The sequence below is a fragment of the Pan troglodytes genome, chromosome 1 (assembly GCF_028858775.2).
Source record: "Pan troglodytes isolate AG18354 chromosome 1, NHGRI_mPanTro3-v2.0_pri, whole genome shotgun sequence".
Lineage (NCBI taxonomy): Eukaryota > Metazoa > Chordata > Mammalia > Primates > Hominidae > Pan > Pan troglodytes.
Window position 1 is genome coordinate 74,684,019 of NC_072398.2, and position 27,706 is coordinate 74,711,724.

At 36.0% G+C, this 27,706-nt stretch overlaps 1 protein-coding gene across 35 annotated transcripts in view; it reads right to left on the minus strand.

The window, feature by feature from the left end:
• The window catches only part of RABGAP1L (RAB GTPase activating protein 1 like), an 831,104-nt gene that overhangs the window by 585,803 nt on the left and 217,595 nt on the right, over positions 1–27,706 (minus strand). For all 35 annotated transcript variants that reach the window (XR_010157113.1, XR_010157108.1, XR_010157115.1 and 32 more), the window contains one exon: positions 19,806–19,956. Coding sequence is in view for 29 of the 35 variants with exons in the window: in XM_054673497.1 (XP_054529472.1) it covers positions 19,806–19,956 (151 nt within the window). In the remaining 6 variants the exon portion in view is untranslated. The remainder of the gene's footprint in view (positions 1–19,805; positions 19,957–27,706) is intronic.

A 27,706-nucleotide genomic window follows, 5' to 3' on the forward strand; every position in this document is an offset into this window, starting at 1 on the left:
TGGGCAGATGTGCTGGTCTAACCCTGCCCTTCATGGCCTCTGTCCTATGGTAGTTAAGCAGGGAGCTCAGACCACTGTGCATTCAAAGAATCAGTACACTGCCTGACACAACAGAGAGCTTCCGAAAATAAACAAGAATCAAGTATATACCCAACTGCATTGGCTGCCTAGCGTCATCTACTGGCTTGTACATTAAATTGCACAGCCCAATATAAAACTTGCCCAAAGAAGTGCATAGGGCTATAGAAGCAAAGCCAAAAGACCCTAACCAGAATTCTCTGCAGTCTCACCCATAGGGAAAGGGGGGGAGGGGGGTACAGAAAAAATAAAATAACATTATAGGGAAATGAAGAAAGAAAAACAATCCTACTTGCAAGAAAATAATGACAAAAATTAGAAGTACCAGTGTCTTCAGATGAGAAGGAACCAGTACAAGAATTCTGGCACCATGAAAAATCTCAATGTAGTGACACTACCAAGGGATGGCCTTAGAGCTGTCAAGCAATGGTCCCCAACTAAAATGGAAACTCATAAATGACAGAAAGAATTCAAAGCATGGATTGCAAGGAAGCTCAATGAGATTCAAGACAAGGTTGAAAATCGACACAAACGTCTAAAGCAAGCCAGGAAATAAGAGAGAAATATCTTTAAAAATAAATCAATGACAGCTTCAGTCATTAAAAAATTCACTTAAGGAATTTCAAAATACAATTGAACGTGTTAGCAACAGAAGAGACCATGTTGAGGAAAGAATCTCAGAGCCTGAAGACCAGTGTTTTGAACTAATACAGTCAACAAAAATAAAGAAAAAAGAATTTTTAAAAATGAACAAAGTCTTTGATAAAAATAGGATTATGTAAAATGACCTAATCTATGAATTACTGGCATTCCTGAGAAAGGAGAAAAAGTAAACAATCTGAAAAACATATTTGAGTGAATAATTCAAGAAAACTTCCCTAATCTTGCTAGAGAGGTAGACATCCAGATACAAGAATAGAGAACATCTGTGAGATACTACACAAAATGAACATCACCAGGATATATAGTCACAAGACTGTCCAAGCTCAATGCTAAAGAAAAAAATTTTTAAGACAGCTAGAGAAAAAGGTCAGATCATGTACAAAGGGAACCCCATCAGGCTAACAGTGGACTTTTCATCAGAAACATTACAAGCCAGGAGAGACTGGGGGCCTTTTTTAAGCATTCTTAAAGAAAAAAAATTCCAACTAAGAATTTCATATTCTGCCAAACTAAGCTTCATAAGCAAAAGAGAAATAAAACCTTTTTCAGACGAGCAAGTGCTAAGGGAATTCATTACCACTAAACCAGTTTTACAAGGGATCCTTAAGATATTTCTATACATGGAAATGAAGGAAAGATACCTCCTCTACCCAAAAACACACTTAAGTACATAGCCCACAGACCCTATCAGGAAACAACACAATAGAAACTACAAAGCAACCAGCTAACAACTTTATGATAGCATCAAAATCTCACATTATCAATATTAATGTTGAATGTAAATGGTCAAAACACCCCACTTAAAAGGCACAGAATCACAAGTTGGATAAAAAGATTCATACATCTGCTGTCTTCAAGAGACCCATCTCACACATAATAACACCCAAAGCCTCAATATAAAGGGATGGAGGAAGATCTACCATGCAAATGGAAAACATAAATGGGCAAGGGTGGCTGTTCTTGTATTAGATAAAACACACTTTAAGCCAACAAAAGTAAAAGTGAACAAATAAAGGTATTACATAATGATAAAGAGTTCAATTCAACAAGAAGACTTAACTATCTTAAATATATACACGCCCAAGTTTGGGGTATAAACAAGTATGTCTATACCTATGAAAAGACTTAGCCACACAGTAATAGTGGGGAACTTCAACACCCCACTGACAGCATTAGACACATCATCAAAGCAGAAAACTAACAAAGAAATCCTGAACTTAAACTTGACACTTGTCCAGTTGGACTTAATAAACATCTACGGGATACTCTACCCATCAACCACAGAATATATATCTTTCTCATCTGCACCCAGAACATACTCCAAGATCAATCACATGCTCAGCCACAATGCAAGTCTCAATAAATTTTTTAAAAAGTCACACAAACCATACTCTTGGACCACAGTGGAATACAAATAGAAATCAGTATCAAAAAGCTCTCTCAAAACCACACAGTTACATAGAAATTAAATGACCTGCTCCTGAATGACTTTTGGGTAAACAATGAAATTAAGGCAGAAATCAAAAATTACTTTGAAGTAAATAAAATCAGAGTCAGCATCAACCTGATACCAAAACCTGGCAAAGACACAACAGAAACAGAAAACTTAGCCCAATATCCCTAGTGAACATAGATGGAAAAATCCCCAACAAAATACTAACAAACCAAACTCAACAGTGTATCAAAAATTTAATAAATTTGATTGAACACATAAACAGAATCAAAAACAAAAGCCATGTGATCATCTCAATAAATGTGAAAAAAGCTTTTGATAAAATCCAACATCCCTTCATGATAAAAATACTCAAGAAACCAGGAATCAAAGGAACATACCTCAAAATAACAGGAACCATTCATGACAAACCCACAGCAAACATCATACTGAACAGGTAAAAACTGAAAGCATTCCCCTTGAGAATGAACAAGACAAGGATGCCCACTCTCATCACTCCTATTCAACATAGTAATGGAAGTCCTACCCAGAGCAATCAGGCAAGAGAAAGAAAGGCATCCAAATTGGAAAAGAAGAAGTCAAATGATCTCTCTTCACTGATGATGTGATCCTATACTAGAAAACTCTAAAGACTCTGCCAGAAGGCTCCTGGAACTGATAAATGACTTCAGAAAAGTTTTAAGATAAAAAATCAGCACACAAAAATCAGTAGCATTTCTATATAGCAATATCGTTCAAGCTGAGAGCCAAATCAAGAACACAATCCCACAATTAGCCACATACACAAAAAAATATACCTAGGAATACATCTAACCAAGGAGGTAAAAGATTTCTACAAGGAGAACTACAAAACATTGCTCAAATAAATCTGAAATGACAGAAACAATTTTTTAAAAATTCCACGATCATGGATTGGAAGAATCAATTTCATTAAAGTGGCCATACTGCCCAAAGAAAGCAAGAGATTGAATGCTATTTCTATTCAACTACCAACATTAGTTTTCACAGAACTAGAAAAAAAACTATTCTAAAATTCATATGGAACCAAAAAAGGGCCCAAATAGCCAAAGCATTCTAAGCAAAAAGAACAAAGCTGGAGGCATCACATTACCTGAATTCATACTATATATAAGGCTACAGTAACCAAAACAGCATGATAATTGGTACAAAAACAGATACATAAACCAACAAAATAAAGAACGCAGAAATAAAGCCACACACCTACAGCCATCTGATCCTCAAGAAAGTCAACAAAAATAAGCAATAGGGAAAGGGCTCCTTATTCAATAAATGATGAAAAGACTTAGCCACACATTATCCCTGCTATTACGGGATAGTTGGCTAGCCATGTGCAGAAGAAAGAAACTGGACCCTTATCTGTCACCATACACAAAAATTAACTCCAGATGAATTAAAATTTTTAAATGTAAGACCTCAAACTCTAAAAATCTAGAAGAAAACCTAGGGAACACCATTCTGGACATCAGCCTTGGGAAATAATTTATCGGGGGAACCCACCCCCAATATTTCAACGTTAAGTTCTATTTTCCCTAAGTGTCGGCCAGTCTGAGAAATAAAGAGAAAGAGTACAAAGAGAGGAATTTTACAGCTGGGCCTCCAGGGGTGACACAACATATCTGTAGGACCGTGATGCCCACCTGGGCCACAAAACCAGTAGGTTTTTATTAAGGACTTCAAAAGGGGAGGGGGTGTACAAACAGGGAGTAGGTCACAAAGATCACATGCTTCAAAGGGCAAAAAGGATAACAAAGATCACATGCTTCTGAGGCCAATAAAGATCACAGGGCAAAGGGCAAAGCAAAGATCACAAGGCAAAGGGCAAAATCAAAAACTCCTGATAAGGGTCTATGTTCAGCTGTGCACGTATTGTCTTGATAAACATCTTAAACAACAGAAAACAGGGTTCGAGAGCAGAGAACCAGTCTGACCTCAAATTTACCAGGGCGGGGTTTCCCAATCCTAGTAAGCCTGAGGGTACGGCAGGAGACCAGGGTGAATTTCAGTCCTTATCTCAACTGCATAAGACAGATACTTCCAGAGTGGCCGTTTATAGACCTCTCCCCAGGAATGCATTCCTTTCCCAGGGTCTTAATTATTAATATTCCTTGCTAGGAAAAGAATTCAGTGATATCTTCCCTACTTGCACATCCATTTATAGGCTCTCTGCAAGAAGAAAAATATGGCTCTATTCTGCCCGACCCCGCAGGCAGTCAGACATTATGGTTGTCTTCCCTTGTTTCCTGAAAATCGTGTTATTCTGTTCTTTTTCAAGGTGCACTGATTTCATATTGTTCAAACACGTGTTTTACAATCAATTTGTACAGTTACATACAATTATAGTGCTCCCGAGGTGATGTACATCCTCAGCTTACGAAGATAACAGGATTAAGAGATTAAAGTAAGACAGGCGTAAGAAATTATAAGAGTATTATTTGGGAACTGATAAATGTCCATGAAATCTTCACAATTTATGTTCAGAGATTGCAGTAAAGACAGGCATAAGAAATTATAAAAGTATTAATTTTGGGAACTGACATATGTCCATATTAAAATGAAATCTCCACAATTTATGTTCCTCTGCCGCAGCTCCAGCTGGTCCCTCCGTTCGGGGTCCCTGACTTCCTGTAACAATAATTTATGACTAAACCCTCAAAAACAATTGCAAGAAAACATAAATTAACAAGTAGGACCTAATTAAACTGAAGAGCTTCTGCACAGGAAAAGAAACTATCAACAGAGTAAACAGAAAACCTACAGAATAGGAGAACATACTCAGAAACTATGTATCTGACAAAGGTCTAACATTAGAATCTATAAGGAACTTAAAAAATTCAACAAGCACAAAACAAATAACACCATTAAAAAGCAGGCAAAAGATATGAATAGACACTTCTCAAAAGAAGACAAACAAGCAGCCAACAAACATGAAAAAATGCTCAACATCACTAATCTGAGAAAGGCAAATCAAAATCACAATGAGAAACCATGTCATACTAGCCAAAATGGCTATTACTAAAAAGTCAAAAAAAACAACAGATGCTCGCAAGGCTACAGAGAAAGGGGAATTAACACGTAGACACTGTTGGTGGGAATGTAAATTATTACAGCCACTGTGGAATGCTTTAGAGATTTCTCAAATAACTACCATTCTACCCAGTTCAACCCAGCAATCCTACTACTGGGTATATATCCAAAAGAAAACAAATATTTCTATCAAAAAGACACACATGTTCGCATGTTCACTGCAGCACTATTCACAATAACAAAGACATGGAGTCAACACAAGTGCCCATCAACAGTGGGTTGGAAAAAGAAAATGTGGTATATATACACCATACAATACTATGCAGCCACAGAAAAGAATGAAATCATGTCCTATGCAGCAATGTGGATGCAGCTGGAGGCCATTATCCTAACCAAATTAACAAAAAAACAGAAAACCAAGTACCACATGTTCTCACTTATGAGTGGGAGATAAACATTGGGTACTCATGGACATAAAGATGGCAACAACAGACAATGGAGGCTAACAGAAGGCGGAAGGAGACAAGGGCTGAAAAACTAAGTACTGGGGTACTATGCTCATTACCCAAGTGATAGGATCATTCACACCCAAAACTTCAGCATCATGCAATACATTCAGGTAACAAACCTGCATATGTACCCCCTGAATCTAAAATAAAATTTGAAAAACACAAAACAAACATAAAGATGCAGTATTACATCAAAACTATATAAAGTTAAATGTAGTACATACTATGCAACTGTAAAATTTTCAACCCCATCTCGGGTTGCTATTGTGGTGAGTGTATCTGCTTGAAATGCCGTGTAATGCTAATCATCTCCATGTGAGCAGTTCATCTCTCCAGTACATTTTATCATTGTAAAAAGTGATCATGGTTCTCACATATTTCTCATTGTTTAGTGCAATACCATAAAACTTGAATAACACCATGTGACCCATATGAAGTGCCACTAGTGAAGCTAAAAGTGCTTTCAAGAAGCACAGAAAAGTCACATTACAAGAAAAAGCTGAATTCTGAATAAGTACCACAGATTGAAGTCTGCAGCTGCGGATGTCCACTACTTTGAGATAAATGAATCCAGCAAAAGGACAATAGTAAAAAATAATGATAATAATAATAATTAAAGAGGAAATTCATGAAGCTGTCAATGCAGCTACATCAGCACATGCAAAATCCTTGGACTTTTTGCATAATACAAGATACATGTTAACTGACTGCCTATGTTATTAGTAAGGCTTCCACTCAACAATAGGCTATTAATAGTTAGATCTGGGGGGAGTAAAAGGTTATACACAATTTTTCAACTGCCTTGAGATGGAAGCCAGCCACTAACCCCTGCATTCTTTAAGAGTCAACTCTAGATTTTGGACAATTAAGAAAGGGAGGCAGGTAAAAAGAAAATTAAAGATATAATGGAGAGACAAAAAAAAAAAACATAAAGAGACACAAAAATGAAAGAAGATACTGAGAAACAGATTCATGAAGCAATCAAATAAGAGGCTGCAAAATGGAACTGTGACCAAAACATGTGCAGAAATGTATAACACGTTGGGGCAGGAGGTAGGTGCCTCATGGGTATCAGCTGCCTATCCCTTTTTTCACCTCAGCCGTAATCAATAGTAAACACATCTAAACATAAATTTCATAAATTTAAATGGAAAAGTAAATCAAAGACAAAGCAAAATCCCTAAAGAGAACTCACCACACCATATTACCCAATGAAACATAAATTAAATATATTCTAGAAATATGTGCTAATGTCAATAAAGTTATTATGAAATTGGAATACAGGAGTGTAATCCCAGGCTCTTGAAAATATGAGACTAGGTTGATGCAAAAGTAATTGTGGGTTTTGTCATTAAAATGGCAAATGGCACAATCACAGCTCACTGCAGCCTCCTAGGCTCAAGTGATCCTCCCACTTCAGCCTCCCGAGTGGCTGTAACCATAGGCATGTGGCACCACACCCAGCTAATTTTTGTATTTTTTGTAGAGACAGCGTCTTTAACTCCTGCACTCGAGATCTTCCTGCCTTGGCTTTCCAAAGTGTTGAGATTACAAGCATGAGCCACCATGCCCAGGCAAGTACTGATTTTATTACTGATTAAAGCCTACAAAACTACACAAGGTGATGACAAAGAACAAGGCAGTCGTATAATTAAGCAATCCTCTGACTCTCAGTGAAATCTAGTATTGTTATTTGATTAACACTGCCTTAAGTTTTTAAAAAGTAAACCATGTAAGCCATGAAATGATCTATGCTCAACAATAACATCTTTCTTCAAAACAGTATACTCCTACTCTAATTCCATAAAATGAAAATGAAGGTAATATTAAAAAGTTATATCTTCCTTAATTTACCTCAAAACTATTAAACACATTTGAAGGATAACAAAAACTATATTTGTTACTAATAATAGAATATATCACTTAAGTACATGAAAATACTTAGAGTATATTTTAAATTTTATACACAGTGTTGGAGAGTTGAGAAGAAAACTGTTACTTCTCAAATTCACATATAATTACAATTTTTATATATGTAGATATCACTATAGACAGACAGTAAATGAAAGATCTCAAAGGATGGGGATCAAGAAAATTTGATTTAAATTATTCTGTAAAAAAATTAACCATAAGCAAATATATAATTATGCAAGAAAAGGGAAAATAAATTGTATATCTTCTTAAAGGACCTCTTTCATTAATTCTTAGTTTCTCTTTCTTTTTTCTTTTATTTTTTTGATACAGGGTCTCGCTCTGTCACCCAGGCTGGAGTGCAGTGGCGTGATCTTGGCTCACTGCAACCTCTGCCTCCTGGGCTCAAGTGATCCTCCCGCCCCAGCCTCCCAAGTAGCTGGGACTACAAGCATGTGTCGCCACGCCCAGTTAATTTTTGTATTTTTTGTAGAGACAGGGTTTCACCATGTGGCCCAGGCTGGTCTCGAACTCCTAGGCTCAAGCAATCAGCCCACCTCAGCCTCCCAAACTGCTGGGATTATAGGTGTGAGCTACCGCACCCAGCCAATTCTTAGTTTGTTTTAATAAAGACTTTCCAGTACCTACATATTCAAGGCATTTACATTACAACACAATGAGTACTGTTTATTCTCCTTGCCTGCCTCATTGTTATGGTTAGTAAATTTTTAGTAACTATACATTTTCTGATGAGATCTTTGTAAATTTTGTATTTATATCAGTAATGTGGTTTTTAATACAACAGCCTGTGGTTTTTATAAATACCAATGGTACAGACACAGCTGGAATAACCTCATTCTATCAAAAAGCTCAAAGCCTACACCTAGACAAGGTGATGACAGAGAACAGAGCAGCCATATAATTAAGCGATGCTCTGACTCTCAATAAAATCTAGTATTGAGTGTTATTTTACTAGGATAAACTGCCTTAATTTTTAAAAAGTAAACCATGTAAAGAAAAAGCAAATATTTACTTGGCTACTTGACGCATCTACATGATTTAATTTAGTTTTGAAACTTAACAAATAAAAAACGATGTAGCAGATACTATGACTTTTCAACTATTCACCAAACGTTATTCAATCAAAAGAAAAATACCAAATTAAACATCTCCTCTTGAGAATTTCCAATATTATCATTATAATACATTCCACCAACCCAGAGTAAAAATTCTTCTTTAGCTAAATGTTTTATTAAAAGCCATCTGCTACAATAATACACTGGAGAACAGAAAGAAGACAGGCTTTACTCTGAGCAGTACCAGTAATCTGATGTGAATAAATGCAGGGAAAATTTTTCTGTCCATATAATGCTCAAGAAAGCAGAGAATTTTCAGAATCTTAAAATGGGCCACTCTTGCAGTTGTTTTTTATTATTTCAAAAAGAATTTTTGCCAGCAACTACCAAATTAATATTTGCAACTATTGCCCTTTTTGCTGTCTGATACAGGTTTAAACAAATGCTCTCTGGAGTTTATAAAACAGTGCTGCCTCTTTGCAAGTTTATATTGTTTTACTTTAGTCAATCGATATTTTTTCAGTTAATTAATTTAAAAAATTAATATGTATTATTATCCTAGCACAGCACCTGACACACAACAGGTACTTAAAGATGAACTGAATAGATGCTTTAATAGGTTAAAACCTTATTACATCAACCCTAGATGACCAATTAAATATTCTTTTGTGCTATCATTTTGACATGACATATATTTCCCGAGGCTTATCATGATATGTATTTGTTCTAACAAGAATAAACTTATATTAAGTTTCTATTTAACGCATTGATGCATAAATAGATGAAGCTGGCCAACTAGGACGAGAGTAGGGGAAGGAAGGAACATACTGATTTAACTCTCAAAGGCTTTCTGGATAACCCAAGCTAACTCATTAAATGGAAGCTGAAAAACTACATAAGCTACTCCCTATACTACATGCCCTCTCCTATCCTGCTCAGAAATACTCTTCAAGTCCCACCTCAGATATTCTCTCCTCTGTGAAGTCTTCCCTGGCTCACTCAAGCAGAGCTGTCAAGATCTCTTCTGTATTCTACACATTTGATTAAGACAGTTATTATAACTTGTATCATAATAAAGTTATCTATCAGTGCATAAGCCTGGCTTTCCCTAGGCTGGACTCCTCAAGGGTGTGAAGTCTTTTGATCTACATAGCCCTAGAAACAATAGAGAGCCTAGCCCATAAAAGTTGATCAATCAAGAGTTGGTGAATAAGTGAATTAATAAGTGAATGAGAGTAATACCTGCCTTCTAGTCTTGATTATATAACACAGTATTTAGGAGTGATTTTTAGAGAATATAATTTGACTTTACTATATAGTTGAATTTGCATAATCACTAAAATAATTCATATAACCAATATAAAGTCAAATTTTAGAATGCAAATACTCCATGATATTCACCAACCAAAAAAAAAAAAATCCCAAACCAGAAAAATACAAATCTGACACTTCGTATTTCAGTATAATCAGCTGTTATACACATCATGTGCTCTTATAAAAACTGTGTAACTGGAAGTTATCTAACACATGTATTAAATTAGAAACATGCCCTGACACCAATATCCATTATTAATATTAACATTACTATTACTGTTGTTCATGATGTAATATCATATTGATAAAGATAGCAGAAGCTAATCATGAGTACTTACTATACGCCAAGCACTTCATCATTTTATGTAATTTACACAAAAATCCCGGTAGATACTACTATTAAGCCTACTTCAAAAATGATGAAACTGAGGCTTAGAATGTTGGGACAATGTTCCAAGATCACAAATTAATACATGGGAGAGGTGAATCTTAAATCCAGGTCTATCAAACACTAGCACTTAAATCCTTTTAAAAGAATGAACTGCAGTGCACTATGATCACACCTGTGAAGAGCCACCACTCCAGCTTGAGCAACATGGTGAGACCCTGTCTCTTAAAAAAAAAAAGAGAGAAGAAAAGAAATGGTATACACATACATACATACACACACACACACACACACACACACACACACACACTCTCATATATAACCACATACACTTTCGAAAGAAAAGATTCATTTGGGAGAAAAACAGGAATTCAAGTGGTAGAGAGAAACACCTCATGGCGTTATTATTTCTAAAAGCTTATCAATTAAAAACATCTTTTGATTTTAACAAAGTATACAGTATACACGTTACATACAAGATCATTTTTACAAAAGAGCACACAACTACAATCTAATATTTCCTATGTTATATAAACCAGCAGATGTGATAGGCAAACTATACCATATATGTCATACAATTACTGAAAGTACATACACAGTTCTGTCATGCTACATAAAATTTGACTTGCCCTAAAACATACACAATCCCCATTTCAAATGGCTAAGAATATGTGAAAATGTGATCATTGCTTAGTGGGTCCTCAAGCCAACAATTAAGAAGTACTCATTTCAGAAGCTCTAAATACTGTTTGCTTGTTTCTACACAGGAACAAGGTCATGATCCTTCTATTGTCGTTTCAGATCACCTCAAACGTTATGAAAAATGCAGCTTAACAGGAATAATAAAAACATCTCAATGATAAACAATAAAGGACATAGGATTTCAGAAATATGTGGTAAAAGTCTTCCAGTGATTCATCAGCAGCAGTAGTACCCTACAACTCAGTGGCAGGAATCATGTAACAACAGACAATGGTTGAAGGCTCAAGACTCATCTTAAAAGAGATGACTTGAAGTTAGGCGCTTTAGAACTTCTTTCTTACTCACTGACTTCTAAGGTTTATATGTGTTTCCTGATAGAAACAGAATAGTTTCTGAATTATAAATTTTCATTTCCATACAATGAACAGTATATAGAAATGAGATAGTGCTTTTATTTCTTCAATCTTTTCTTTATTACTCTTAATAACTGATGATCAGAAAAATATAGAGTTTTTCTAAAGGATCTTTACAAGATCAAAAGTAGGGGTGAGCTGTCCCTTTCATTCTAGTTTTGGGTTTTTGAGTTCACGGATTCTACTATTTAGTAACCATGTGACAGTTTTCTTGATGGTAAAAATGGGAATCATATCACAGAAGCTGTGAGGCTTACATGGAAAGGATATATGAAAGCACTAGACATAATGTCTCCCACATACCCCATTAAATCCTTCAGGAAGCGTTTAGCATCTACTGAGGGGCAGTCCTAGCACTGAGTACTAAGGTTAGAGCAGTGAGCAAAACCCAGATACCATCTTTGCTCACTTAGACTGTAGAGTCTAGAGTACTCCCATGGGTCATACTGAACTTCTTACAGCCCCTGACCATGGCAGGACCTTTCACAACTCTGTGTGTTTATGCATGGCATTGCCTCAGCCTAAACACATACTCCCATTCTCTGTTCCTAGGCAGAAATGGCTGTATCCAGTCTTTGTCCTCACTTGTCACTTTGCTCATACCTGTGTCACAGTGCTTAACCATGTCGTCGCTGCTTCTTTGCCTTTTTGACTATCTTCCCCCACTGGGCTGTAAACTTCTCAAGGATAGGGTATAGGTATTAGTCTTCTTTACATGTCTAGTGCTTAGCATAGCCTCTGATACAGAAGAGATACTGCTTGATAAATAATGAATGAATTAGCGGTACAAGTAGATAACAGGGTGCTACACACTTCCTGTTTTCTTTCTCCCCATTTCTCAGATGAATGTCCTGAAACCTGCACGGACCTCAAGAGCCCACAGTAATCTCCATATTTCCTATAGTACTTTCTGATGATGTTAATTCTGAAAGCTTACTTCAAACTTCATTTATGCATATATTGCTTTATAATTTTCCTCATTCCCCATCACGGGTGAGTGCTTATCATGTATTAGGCATGCATTGAGTGCTTTATATAAATTATCTTACTAAATTCTCACAACAATCCTGTAAGATACATATTATTATGCCTATTTTACCAAAAAAGGAAGTGAGACTGAAGATAGTTAAGGAGCTTGCCCAAGGTCACCAACCAGTAAGTAGCAGAATTTGAGATTCGAACCCAGGGTCTTCCTGCATAGTGAGCACTAAAATCTCCTCCTAAAGCGAAGCTACCACTGTTACCAAGGCAAGGTGTGCCTGAAAGCTCCTTCTGAAGTGGAGAGTGGGTCAACACGGATTTACACATAACAGCTCTTCTGACTGGTCCTGCTTGGTCCTTGGTTCCAGATTGAGGTTATCAGTTGGTCTACAGCTCCTAACCTGCTTCATTTTCACTTGAATCTCATCCAGAGATTTTCACCCTTTTTTAAACTTTGGTCCCTAGAGTCATTTACTACCAGTCAAAATGATATGAAGAACTTTATTTTCTATAGATTATAAAACCAACAAGACCATATAAAGTATAATTGTTCCACATTGTAATCCCGGCCCTATTCTATGTTCAATATTACTGTCTATCCTACCATGGCAGGCCAATCATTGACCTACCATGATTCAAGGTGACTCAATCTACATGACCCACTACCATTGCAAAATTCTCTAGGGTACTAATTCTTAATGGCTGCCACCTCCTCCCTGGCAAAAAGAGAAGAGGTTAGTTCACCAGGAACAGCTGCTCAAATTAACCCATTGCTTATAGCTCTCCCCAATAAGATGAATAGGTTTCCTACAAAAAAGACATTGCTTCATACTTAAAAGCTTTATCCAGGACCTAACACAATATAAGGCTATAGTTGATGGAAAAGAAAAAAAGAATAAATAACTATACAAATAAGTCAACTATGACCTTATGCTCCTCTTAGGAGGGAAAAAAATTTATTTATCATCTAGAATGTGTCAGGCAGGCTCTATGCCAGGCATAGGCTATCTCATAAGGAGCAACACAGTTGTGGTCTTTGCTCCTGTGGATTTTAAAGTCTGCTGGGGAAGCAGACATTAATCAGTTGCAAGCACACTGTGATAGCCCCCTCCTCTGAAGCAAGCAATGGCTGCTGACATAGTATTATAATGGAGTCACAAAATCGAATATATTTGAGGACCAAACAGGCATTAAAACGTATAAAAGATAGAGAGTAAGTAATAGAGTAATACGCCCATGGCAAAAGAAAGTATAAATTTAATCCATAAGTGTATACCATTCTTTGATGTATTGATAGCCATACAAAGCATATTTGTAGGCTCCACCTAGCCTGCTGGCTGTATATTTGCCACCCCTGAAAGAATGCTTCAGAATGTGATTTGTGGGTTCAAATTCTAAACCAGTACATTCCTACTATAGATTTAAATGGTAGACTACTTTTTCATGGAAGCCAAACCTTAAGTAAATTTTCTGAAATATGATATGGTTTGGCTGTGTCCCTACCCAAATCTCATTTGAATTGTAGTTCCCATAATCCTCATGTGTCGTGGGAGGGACCAGGTGGAGATAACTGAATCATGGGGGCGGTTTACCCCACAGTGTTCTCGTGATAATGAGTTCCCACGAGATCTGATGGTTTTATAAGCAACTGGCATTTCCCCTGCTCATTCTTCTCCTTTCTGCCACCATGAGAAGAAGGATGTGTTAGCTTCCCTTTCTGCCACGATTGTAAATTTGCTGAGGCCTCCCAGCCCTGTGAAACTGTGAGTCAATTAAACCTCTTTCCTTTATAAATTGCCCAGTCTCAGGTAGGTCCTTATAGCAGTGTGAGAACAGACAAATATAAAATACTTCATATTCCTTCTTCCCTGTGTAATCTGAGGCCTCTGGTAGGGTTTTTATAAAGCAATTTTTTATAAAGCAATTGTTTGTTCAAGCTGAACCATTTCATTAACTAACCTTGAAATCTTGCCATTCCCTTAATAAGACAGGAAAAATTAACTGGACCAAAAGAAAGGACAAACAGCTGCTGAACCATGACCAACAAGTGCCAAATATGCAGGCACTTCTTACAGAAAATACTCTTGAGTGTTCATGCCCTTTCCACTTAGTGACTATAAGCTCAGATGTATTCACCACCAAAGTACCCACATACACTCTTGGCTACAGGCACTTGTCATCTCATTGCTACCCCAAGGACAGTGAAAGGAAAAAATCATTTTTAGAAAAAATGACATTATTCATTTTACTATAATGCAAGGAAGACAATGAAATTAAATATACCACTGTACTTTATGTCAAAGAAGTCTTATGATTTGAGACCCTGAATAAACGTACATGATTAGAGCCACACATTTCTATATTGTTTGTATGAAAATGTTTTTGATAACTGTATTAACAATAGAAGTAACATTACAAACTTTAAGTTGTCATAGATTTATAAGCTGAATGTGAAAATATTTATTATACTAACTGAATTACACATTGCTAATCAATCTCAAGTGGCAATTAGTAAATATTTACAGTTCTAAAATAAAGTTTACATATATTTTTAGAATAATTCATTCCATAATAGATCTCAACTAGCGTCACTATTAAGAGGCAGTTGGGGAACAGAAAGGTAGTTTTCTACTCAATACCTATTTTCTCTTTCCTGTTTACAAAAAGCCTAGATTTTCGGGGGTGGAGGGATAAATCAATGTGTCTATCTTTTAAAAAACATTTCTAGTTTTCCATGAAGATAGTAGCCAGAATTCTGGTCAAGAATATATAGATGGAGTTGTTGTTTGGTGCTTAAGAAAAAGTCTTTAAAAGGGTGATAGACTTGGTTCAGAAATGCCAAAGAGAGGTCTAGCCTTTTTTCCAGCCCATGGACAGTAATCTTTTAACCCTTGAAATTTCATGAATAACAGGATTGTTATTTGTGGTGGGCCCCTCTAACCACATCTGATAGTTTATGTTAATCAGATGATTCATGGTAAGCCCCCAGATAGTTTACACTAAGAAGAAGACTCATGACGTAGGCTGGCCAAGCCACAAAGACCAACCATGTGATTACAGCACTGGGGTTTTGAGCCACGCAACAGCCCCAATACGATATGGTTTGGCTGTGTCCCTACCTTCTTTTCCTCTGGGGAGGAAAGAAGGGGAGCGTAGAGATTGAGTTCTACCAGAAAGGTAATGATCCAATCAATCATGCCTATGTAATAAAACTCCAATAAAAACTCTGGACACCAAAACTAGGTGAGCTTCCTGATTGGCAATACTCCAAGTGTATATTGCTACATATTGATGCTAGGCAGGTAATGAGCCCTTGAGGATAATACCAGGAGGGTAACATATCCGTGAGAATGATGGAAGCTTCAAATTTGGAATTCTCCTAGTCCCACATTCTGCCCTATACATGTCTTCCTTTGGCTGGTTCAGATTTGTATCTTTTTGCTACTAAAAAAACAAACAAACAAAAACACTAAACTACAATTGTTTAAGTATAGCACTTTACTAAGTTCAGTGAGTTATTCTCGCAAATTATCAAACCTGAGGAAGTCTGTGAGGATCTACAAGTTTCAAGCTAGTTGGTCTGAAGTCAGGGTGGCACTAAGAACCCCCAAATTGTGGCTGATGTCAGAAGTCTTGAACAAAGCTGGCAGTCTGGAGGACTGGGCTCTTAGCCTCAAGTTTGGCTACCTTGAGTAGACTTTGTTTTTCTTTTCTTCTTTTCTAAATGTAATGCTGGGTGTAGAAAAGCCATCTTGTGACAACAAGGAGACAAATACATGCCAAGTGTATCAGACAGGGTTTAATCAGGTAAACTATTTCAAAAAAGATGTAATGCAGGAATGAAGGTCCTTAAACACTGAAAGAGCTGAAAGGGCAAAAGACTGAAGACTGAACATCCTGCTGTAGCAGTCTTTTGCCCTTCCAGCTCTTTAGGTGTGTCACCACAGCTACAGTCCAGAGAATCAGAAGGTTGCTGTGGCCACTCAGAATAGGAAACCACAGGAAACAGTAACCCCAGAGTGAAGGCAAGTGATTGAGAATGAAATGCCCAGAGGCAGATGCAAAAACCTCACAACTGGTGAAGCCCAGGTATCTGCCAACCACACTGCCAGAGAAAATATGGCTTTTGCCTCCCCGCAATCTTCACTGGCAGAAAGTAAATCACAGCTAGAACTCCAGAGGGAAGAAATCTAAAAAATGTAATTTATCAGCCTCCAAGTATCTTCCATATATTTTATTCAATGAAAATGATTTTTGCCATTCTGTTTTTTGTGGTTTGAGACTGGGTCTCACTCTGTCACCCCAGCTGAACTGAAGTTTGATGGCACAATCACAGCCCACTGCAGCCTCGATCTCCTGGGCTCAAGCAATCCTCCCATCTCAGCCTCTCAAACAGCTGGGACTACAGGTATGTGCAACCATGCCCAGCTAATTTTTTTTTTTTTTTTGTAGAGACAGCGTCTCACTATGTAGCCTAGGCTGGTCTTGAAATCGTGGGCTCAAGCCATCCTCCCACCTCCACCTTCCAAACTGTTGGAATTACAGGCATGAGCCACTGAGCCCAGCCCTATCTCTTGATCTTAAAGTATTTTTTGCAAGTTGTATAGTTAAAACTACCATGGTGTTTGGTATAAATGATAAAAATTTTCTCACTATATGAACATACACTGTTTATCAAGAATTCATAAATAATATCAGGGGATGGTATTCTTTACATTTTTCCCTTAAAATTTTTGAAGGTATGAATTATGAAAGCCTCTTAGTGAAAAAGGGGTATGGCAGTTACCTCCTACTCCATGGCAGCCAATAAAAGTATATAATTTAGTTTATTATTTACAAGAAAAAGTAATTTGATACCCAGAGTTATGATCTCTGAAAATTTCAATCAGATACTCCATCGATAAAAACTTCTAGGCATAAATATCTAAGATATATATATTTATCATGTACAAGTGCTACTATACTAATATATTATAGATATTATAAAGCACAGAAATTTAGATAGGATGTAAAAAAGATAATTAAAAATGCTATAAAATACTATTCAATATTGAATATGGATCTTTTTTGTGTGTGTGAAATTTTTCTGTTGTGTTAAACATAACATAAAATTCACCATTTAGAAGTGTACAATTCAGTGGTTTTTAGTATATTCATAATCTTGAGCAACTGTCACCACCGTCTAATTCCAGAATATTTCCATCATCTAAAAACAAACTCCATATATCTGTTAGCAGTCACCCCCAATTCCTTTTTCCTCCAACCCCTGGCAACTATTAGTCTACTTTCTGTCTCTATAGGTTTGCCTATTCTAAACATTTTATATAAAAATAATCATAAAATATGGGTCACTATTTTTAATATGTTTGTTATAGCAGTTTATAAAACAACAATGAAAACTTGTTTCTGCATCAGTTTTTTGATTCATGGTTTTGTTATCATATCAAAAAAAGACTTACAAAGATACACAGACCCAAGTAGACGTACATCATTTTTTCAGTCCCACTCATCAATCATTTTGTTGAAATTTGGCTAGGAAATATCTACTTTCTCTAGGTATTCTTTCTTTTTTTCTTTTTTTAGAGACAGGGTCTTGCTATGTTGCCCAAGCCAAAGTGTAGTGGCTAGTCACAGGTGCAAGTTCCTGGCCTCAGGCAGTCCTCCCACTTCAGCCTCTCAATAGCTGAGACTCCAGGCATATGCCACCACACCAGCTTCTAGATATTCATATGAACAAATCAGAAGGTGTTGTGTTTATATGCTTTTAACAATCAGTTCCAAATTCTCTGTAACTACTTGTATAAGTTTTAAACATATTTAAAGTTTCTGATTCCAGGTTTCTAAGTGTGAAGATGTAAGAGTTTTTTATAGTGATGCATGTTATTTCAATGAAAAAAATCACAGAGGTGTTTAAATTGCCATATGTTTCAAAATGTCCATCTCTGTTACATGAGTTTGTTTCCAAAAGTAGTTGCTTTGTCATTATCATAATATTAATTCTTCCCTGAAGGAACATATTAAATTAAAAAAAAAAACTTGACATGCAGCATCCTGTGATAGTAATCTTTTTAAGCCAATCACACATTTTATGAGGATTAAGTTACATCTAGATAACCTGTAAATCCACTTAATCTAACACATGCAAACTGCAAGAAACCTATAATATTTTGGAAGTTAATATACGAGTGTGAGCCCCACAATTATTCCTCCAAAGTGTGTAAGTTCCATTCTTCCCTAAGGTCACTCCTGAACCATGTGGGACCAGTGGCCACTGGACCCAAGGACCTCATAAAGCCTCAGTACTATGGCACACCAAATATTAGTACAGCTTAGTATCCTTTGGTGTACTTATTTAAAAGAAATACAAATGGAACTTTGGACATTTTTTCCCACACACCAATGGATCATCTTGCATATTCCAATGTAGAGGCCATCAATTAAAAAAAAAAAGTTAAATTAAAAAAAAACTGAATTCAGCAGTGATAATTATACTAGGCACTCAGAAAATATTTATGGAAGGGAAGGAGGCAAAGAGGAAAGAAAAGTAAAAAGAAATTACAGCAGATAAAAAGTTCTAAAAGTTCATATAGTCTGAGGAACAAAGTCTTGATTATAAAAATCTCATTTATGAGGAGAGGTTCCTTTAAATTAAAAAATAAAATTTTACTATTATTTTAAAATACAGTACTTAGAGTAGATTAAGTAATTAGGTGGTAAGACCTAGGGTGGTGAGTCCAGGGTCAAGGCTAACACCTACCTTTACTTATGCTCTAAAACCAGGTATTTAGACATAAGCAAAGGAATTTACAGTGGAACCAAGGGCCCCTGACAGAAAAAGGGCAAGTATCTACATTATTTAAATGTAAGGTGACATAAGCACAGAAGAATTTTTAATTTCATTTTAATGTTATTGTAAAATTATACTAGAGTAACTATGTATGATTATAACTATATAAATATCAAACAATTAAAAAAGTTTTAATTGAAAAGTTAGAAAACACTTGAAATATAAATATATTCCAATCTGGTAAATAGCTAGTATAAAATCACTTGAATGAAAAGATAAAAACCAAGGCATACAATGTTCATAGATGACTAAGTGCATTGTTTACCACTACAAGTGTTCAGAACAAAAGGTAGAAGTACTGACTTCACGACCTCAATATATTCATGAAGAAGTTCAAAGCATTTATGGCTTATGGGAGCTATGAAAACTAGGATTTATTTAATAGGTCATCCAATGAAAATAATATGAAAAGAACTTCTTCCTACCTTTGTGATAAGAATTCGGTATCTATCCAGCATTGCCTGGTTGTCATGGCAGCCTGCCAATAACTGCCATACCTCTGCCCTCAATGCTTCAGGGACACCACTCTTCACCAGAGTAGACAGCCCTTTCGGTCGTGCACCAAGGTTACTGTGCCTGAGAAGACAAGAAAATAATCCATTCACACTCCCTTTACAACTCCTGAACTGCTGTTGCCATGAAAAGTATACTAGTTTATATAAAATTGTAAGCTTGGGTCAAGAGAAACCAGTTTGTGGGGGGGCATTAAACAATAATACTGCTTAAGCTCAGTTATATCTTCAATTTTTTTATTGATCTCATCTTCTTATTGGTGAACCAGGTAATTCTACCTCCAGGAAAAGCTTTTTCTTCTTCTCACTTACTTTTACAAATCATCCTATGGACTTACTCATAATAATTAACGTGTTAGTTATATATTGCTAGGCAACATTTCAAGGCATAAAAAGAACCATCTGGATCCCCTGAAATGAATGTACAGCAAGCTGGACAATGATGTGTGGTAGGAAATAGGGTTCAGGAAATGATGTTGAAAACGGATCATAGGCCTATCACACCTTGACTATACCCACTTCTCTGAGGCCAAGCTGAGCTGGGCCAAGTGCCAAAGACAGACTCCACAGTATAGGAGGCATAAGGCATACATATTATAGTCAAGTTTTACCTGGCGGCCACATCCTGACTCCCAGGTCCTCCAGGAAGCCCTATCTCTTGATGACCTAACTTGGAATTCTTTGTTCAAGCATAAACTTAGATATCAATGAACCTCCAAGTTAAAACGACCTAAGATAGGTTTTCTAGTAAGAAGAGTTCATTATTGTTTACATGTCTGAATTTGTCTCCCTGACTTGTTACAACAGCAAGTGCTCATTAAAGGAAGGACCTAACCCTTTCCTACAATCACCAGAACCTACACAACAACTCCAACTTGCTGGGGAACCAACATATACTTATCAGGCTTTACCACATCCCAAAGGTGTGCAGCGTCAGAACAAAGGCAAAGATCTCTCCTCCTAAAATCAATGATCACAAAATAGTAAATATGCTACTATGCCCATCTGACCAAGAAACTGAATTGCATATCTCAATATTGTGAATGCAATTTCATTTGTCATCTTTTTCCTGGTGCCTAGCTTGAATCTGGAACTATATTCTATGCCTTTTTGCTCAGACTTTACTTGTATTTGCTGCTCATTTTTTATCTATTAGAGCTGACTCTGGTGCAACCACTGGGACTCCAAACCTTGACAATGTACTCTGGTTTGATCTAACACCCCAGGCTCTGGTTTCAAGTTTTGAGCCTCGAAAGTCATAGAATCCACACGTCTATTTTCTAAAAGTGGCCTCCCACCTGCTTCACTAGATTATACACACTCTTCTACCTCTAGCTCAAACCCCAGTATTGGCATACCTTCCTCTGAAAATATATTCCTTGCTTTCCCCATACTGTCATATTTGGGCTATCTCAGAAAAAAACTAAAACTTCCACAACTGAAACAAGTTCAAGTAAACTCATCCCATTAATAATTTTAGTAAACCATCAAATTTAATGGTTTCTTTTAGCCTTTTCTAGCTAAGCTTTTGTATTGTTGGGTTAGAGAAACTAAGCTGATAATACTGATGGGCTTGAAGCAAAAATAAACTAGAGAAAGGCAGAGTTTATATGATTTAACGTGCTACCATACCTTAAAATAACAGTTATGCTGCCAAGTGACAAAAGCAAGTTTCAAATTAGTAAATAGGTGTTAGTTTAAATACACCTCCATAACCGCTATTTTGAAACCTGCTTTTAGACATGCATAGAAAAATAATATGGAAGAACATACTCCAAAATATCTGTGTAATCGAATTAAAAGGGAAAGTAGCCCTTTTATTTTCCTATGCTGTCTGAAATATTTATAATGATTTTAAATTCTTTTATAATCATAAAACATAAGAAGTCATTTCAATTCTTTAAACTTCTCTCGTGGCTTTAAATTAAAACATAATTTTAGTTAATTTGGAAAAACATCATAGATAATTATGCTTCACAAAATATGTCAAGTAGAGGAAGAGTATTAATTATTCTTCAGAAGACTTCCACCTGAATAAACTATTTGACAAGGAATATTATGCCACAAGAGAGCCAGGATTAGTCATAAAAGGATCTTTTTGTAATTTAATGTTTGGCTGTGATTATACTGTTGAATAAGAAAAACATATGGGTTAAGGGTATTAGTATAGAAAACTGGGTTAATTAAAAGCAATGATGTACAAAGAGCAAAGGTCATTTCCTCTCAAATTAAATGCAAAATATTCTAAATTATGAGTCCAATAATTTATAATATCATGTAAGGGAAATCCAAAGTAGTTAAATATAGTATATGTTACATGTTATATAGAGATCAGCAAGTCATCACTGTGTCTCTACAGCTATTAAAACTCCAATAAATTAAATTAATTAAAACTGCATGTGAAAGAATCCTTTCTTGGCTGGGCACAGTGGCTCATATCCATAATCCCAGCACTTTGGGAGGCCAAAGCAGGCGGATCGTTTGAGCCCAGGCGTTCAGACCAGTTCCAGACCAGTTCCAGACTGGGCAACATGGCAAAACCTCATCTCTAGAAAAAAAACAAAATACAAAAAACTTAGCCGGCCATGGTGGCATGTGCCTGTAGTTCCAGCTACTTGGGAGGCTGAGGTGGGAGAATCACCTGAGCCTCAGAGGTTGAGACCAAATGAGCTAAGATCGCACCAGGCAGGGCATCAGAGTGAAACCCTGTCTCAAAATTTAAAAATTAAGAACATTGAAAAAAATCCTTTCTTCAATGCCATGCGTAATTCTCCATCACACTCTTACCCTGTGCAACAAATTTCAAGAGTTGGTATGGAAGCACTATCTCTATTTCTTCCCCTCCAACTCCTACCTCAATTCAGTTCAACATGGCTTCTGCATCTCTCCTGGAAAAGTTTTCACTTAAATGATCTATGACTTCTCTCCATGCCCCACTGGATTCAAGACATATTTTCAGTCCTTTCACTGTGGACCAATCTGTTTCCCTTGGCTTCAGTGACAAAGCACTACTTCTTTATCCACCTTCACAAACTCCATTGTTGATTGCTTCTCCTCTATTAACCTCTTAAGGGCTTGAAGTTATCTCTCTTTACTCTTGCCCTTTTCTTTCATTCTCTTGTCTCTAGGCATTATCACCTATAAACATGTATCCCAAGTTCTAGAAGCTCAAAGGCACCTCAAAGTCAGTATGCCCAAGTCTGAACTCAGTTTCTTCTCCCTAAACCTGGTCGTTTTCCAGGGTATTCCACCTCAGAAATTGTTACCACACTCCATCCAAACTGGAAACCTAGGAATTATTTTTGCCCCATCATCTATTACTAATCCACCACCAAGTCTAATACATCTTATTTTCTCAACCTCTACAAAGTTCATGCACTTCCATCTCAACTGCAACCAACTTTATCCTCCCCAGACCTCTGCAATAGCCTCCTAACATTCACTGAACCTACTATAACATATTTCCAACATTGTAGGCAGAATGAAAGTAACAAGCAGCTTGATTAAATACTCGGTTGGCCCAGATTATTTTGCATAATGATTTAACTGTAATATTTTATATAATGATATATAATAACATAATGATTTAACTATATTTTAAAGTTTGAATATCTCTTCCTACACATGCATACACACATACATAAACATACTCCTTAAGATTAATAGTCAACAGTCCCCAATGAATACTTTACCATAATATAATCTAACTCAATTGACATTCAGTTTCTAGCTGACCCTCAGCCACTTGTTTGGCCAGGCATAATGAAAATGTCTTTTCTCCTCTCATAAAAATCAAAGCACTATTTATCTTTAGAGACAGGCATTTAAAAAGAACTGGGTCACTCATAACACTGCTTGATTTACAGCCTTATTTTACTGGTTATCCCAAGTAACAGTACAGCAATTATACCGCATACAGCACCCTATCACTTGAGAAGTCTAATAAATATTAAGCTAGATGCTGCTAGTATATATCTATGATCAGAGAAGATCCAAATAAATAAAAGAGAAATTTATAAAAATAATCATTGCTTTCAATATTTCTGATTAAAATGTAATTACACATTGTCATTGCTTTGATACATTAACTGCAGTTATCAGGAACTTGAAAATAGGCAACTAGTTATGATACATGCTGAACTCTACCCTAGAAACAAGACGGATACCTAATACAATTATTTTTAAAGTCATACATAAATCAAATATCTATTAATCATACAGTAATTGGCTAGGTTTTAATGCATGAATAGAAACTCCACAATGGCAAGAATCTTTGTCTTCTTTACTTATATATCTTAAGCACCTAGAAACAGTGCCCCACATATAAAAGGCATTTAATACATTTTTGGTAAGTGAATGAATATAATTATGAAATGAAATTAATATGTCAATTACTAAAGCTAAACAAAAAAGAATGCTTTTTTAGAAGCAAACATTCTCACTGAATTTAATAGGATCAAAAAAATGTCATGGACTCATCTAGTGGATTTCCTTTGCTTTCAAAGAGGATTTTCTTGAAACTACTTAGGCATATAAGAACTCTACTTTTAAAGGTGTCTATTGGGGGATAAAATTTCAAAGGGAAAGAGTTATTTCTAACAAAAACAGCAGAAAAAGCAAGAGATGAGGGGGATAAAAGTCATTGAATGTGACCACTGAAAAGTCACCAATGGAATTAGAGAAATTTTGATAGGAGGTGGAAGTAGGTGGCTATGAGATATGAGAATATGACACCAGCAGCATGACCTATTTGGAAAAGTTCTCTCTAGAAAGGAAAAGACTATAACTGAAATTAAAAGATGAGGTGGCATCAAGAAAGGTCGGAGATTTCTCCATCCCGCAATAATGAGAAGAACTAGATACGGAGAAGTTATACGACCTACATTAAGAAATGTTTCAAGAAAAAGGATAGATTAAAGGTCATTATGAAGATGAAAAGCATATTAATTCAGAATACATTTTCCCACTCTGATGATAAGTAATGAATAGCCATGAAAAATACAATTAAAATGCCTACTAAATATGTATCAATTTTCTCTTATTCAATAAAAACAGCAGAAAAAGCAAGAGATGAGGGGGATAAAAGTCATTGAATGTGACCACTGAGAAGTCACCAATGTAATTACAGAAATTTTGATAGGAGGTGGAAGTAGGTGGCTATGTACCAATTTTCTCTTACTCAATAAAAAAGAATGACCGATTTGAAGGTGACTTTACTTGATGTAATAATCCAATACCCAATTATTTTCCTCCAATGTTCACTTAGTCTTTTTGGTTAGAAAATCTTCCTGCATATTCTTCCTGCTAAAAGTTGACTTACTAAGTATTCACAGTAAGCACTACCTTTATTTTTGTCTTTAAACTTTTTTAAGTTTTCCATGCATCTCAAAACCTGAAGCAGTTATCCAGATATTATTCTGCCTAATCCTTTAAATTATTTAAATAATAGTTAAATCATCAGCATTACCATTCTGAATATATTCAACATATAAAAGAAATCTTGCTACCACATTTAGTTTTGTTTTTACAAGTTCTCCTATCCCAAATGTTTTCTCTCTCTCTCTCTCAACCTTTCTTTCTTTAGCTTATGTGCTTTTTTCATGTAGTTATTTCTTCAATACACCTTTATCTCCAATCTGTTATAAAGACCTCCAGTACTGAACTTTTTATACAGTCTGTTCTTAGTTTTCTATATTATTTTTATTTTTTCTAATGATTTCAAATTAGTATTGAAATATTTTTCCTTTACATCTTTCTGATAGTGTATTTAATTACAAGAATTCTGACTTTATTCATGTTTTGCTTTTTTAAAAGAATGATCTAGCTATTTAAGAGTAAGTTCAAAATCTTTTCAAACACATTTAAAATTTCACTGAGCATATATACTGTATCCTCACTTTAAAAAATATTTCCCCAAAGCACAAAGTGTAGGACTCCACATGACAGGTGCTTTACCTACATAAATCACAAAAATGTCTATATGTAAATGCCTACCTATTTTTCCCGAGACTTAGGAAATTTCTAAATCGAATGTTTCAAAAAGAAATTTGAGCACTATTAAAAATATTTGACAATCCTCGTATAAAAGACATAGTAGTTTATACTTCTGTAGTTTACACAAATGTTACCCTTTTCATATCATGACATAATTATAATAATGGCCCAAATAAAAAAAATTTGAATTGTAAAAAATCCAACAAGTTTTCTAAAGGTCTAAGAATCAATTATGTTCGTTTTTTAAAACAGTTCCCTCAGACCTTTAAATAATTTCCTAAAGTCCATTAATAAAAATATTATTAGAAATATTTTATTTCTGAAAAAAATGTATACTGAATTTCAGCTGAGCAACCCTGTCAATTCTACCTCAGAAGTCTTTTCCCATTTGGAGCCTCATCTCTGTACATAGGGTCAGTGAGTCTGGTATAAATATCATCAACCCATGCAATTACCTCCCAATTTGTTTCTCTGTTAATCAATGTTCTTCCTACTCCAATATTACCTTCCAAAAAAAAAAGAAAAACCCAATGGGAGTCTCAGCTTAAAGAACTTTGTTAGATATTGTCTTTATTGAAGTTGGGCAGTGGGCACATGAGACTTCATTGTATTATTTTATTTCTGTGTACATTCAAAATTTTCCATTAGGTCTACAATGCTTACAGAAGGATTTATTGATTATATCACAATTTTCTGTTTAAAGGTCTGCATGCCTCTATAACATGGTAAACCTTGAGGGTAGAAACTATCCTTACTCATCTTTAAATCAGCAGTGTCTGTTAAAGTCCCCAAGAAAGAATAGATGATTAAGACTTAAAAGTTGAATGAATGAATGAAGTGACTTGTTTTACAGGAAAAAAAGTGGTCAAGAAATGTGAAACAGCCTCAGTGTTTCAGTTACTTTGTTAAATAATCTCTTATGAGTATGCATTCCCACCTACATTGATTATAAACCTCAAAGGTAGAAACTATGTTGTTTCCTATGTATCTCTAAGAGTCTAAGATGATGCCTCATAAATTTATATTGAAGCAAGTAATAAATCTTGCATTTTAGAAACTGAGTGGAGATCTCTATTTGACTGTTTATTTAGTCATCAAAATATTTTGTTTTCTTACCCACCATACTGCCATTCTCATAATCTCTCTTTAAAATCATGACTAGAAGCTTCAAGTACTGCCTGGGCCAGGGTTATTGATTTTCCTAGTTTATTCACTTACTCACTAGAACTTCTACATGCTCTTATAAAAACTAATCTAGGCCGGTGCGGTGGCTCACACCTGTAATCCCAGCACTTTGGGAGGCCAAGGCAGGCAGATCATGAGGTCAGGAGTTCAAGACCAGCCCGGCCAACATGGTGAAACTCCGTCTCTACTAAAGATACAAAAAATTAGCCAGGCGTGGTGGCCGATACCTGTAATCCCAGCTACCCAGGAGGCTGAGGCAGGAGAATCACTTGAACCCAGGAGGTGGAGGTTGCAGTGAGCCGAGATCGCCCCATTGCACTCCAGCCTGGGCAACAAGAGTGAAACTCCATCTCAAAAAAAAAAAGAAAACACACACACACACACACACACACACACACACACACACACACACCCTGTTCTGGCTCTAAAACCAGAGTGGTTTAGATTCAGAAACTGGCTCTGTCATTTACTTGATATGATCATGGGCAAATTACTTATTGGCTGTGAGATCTTGAGCAAGTTACTTAGTTGCTGCCATTTTGTTTTCTGTATTTTTACACTAGCTACCTAATATAGCTATGCCTCAGTTTTCTCACCTCTAAAATGAAGATATAATAATACCTACCTCAGAGAGC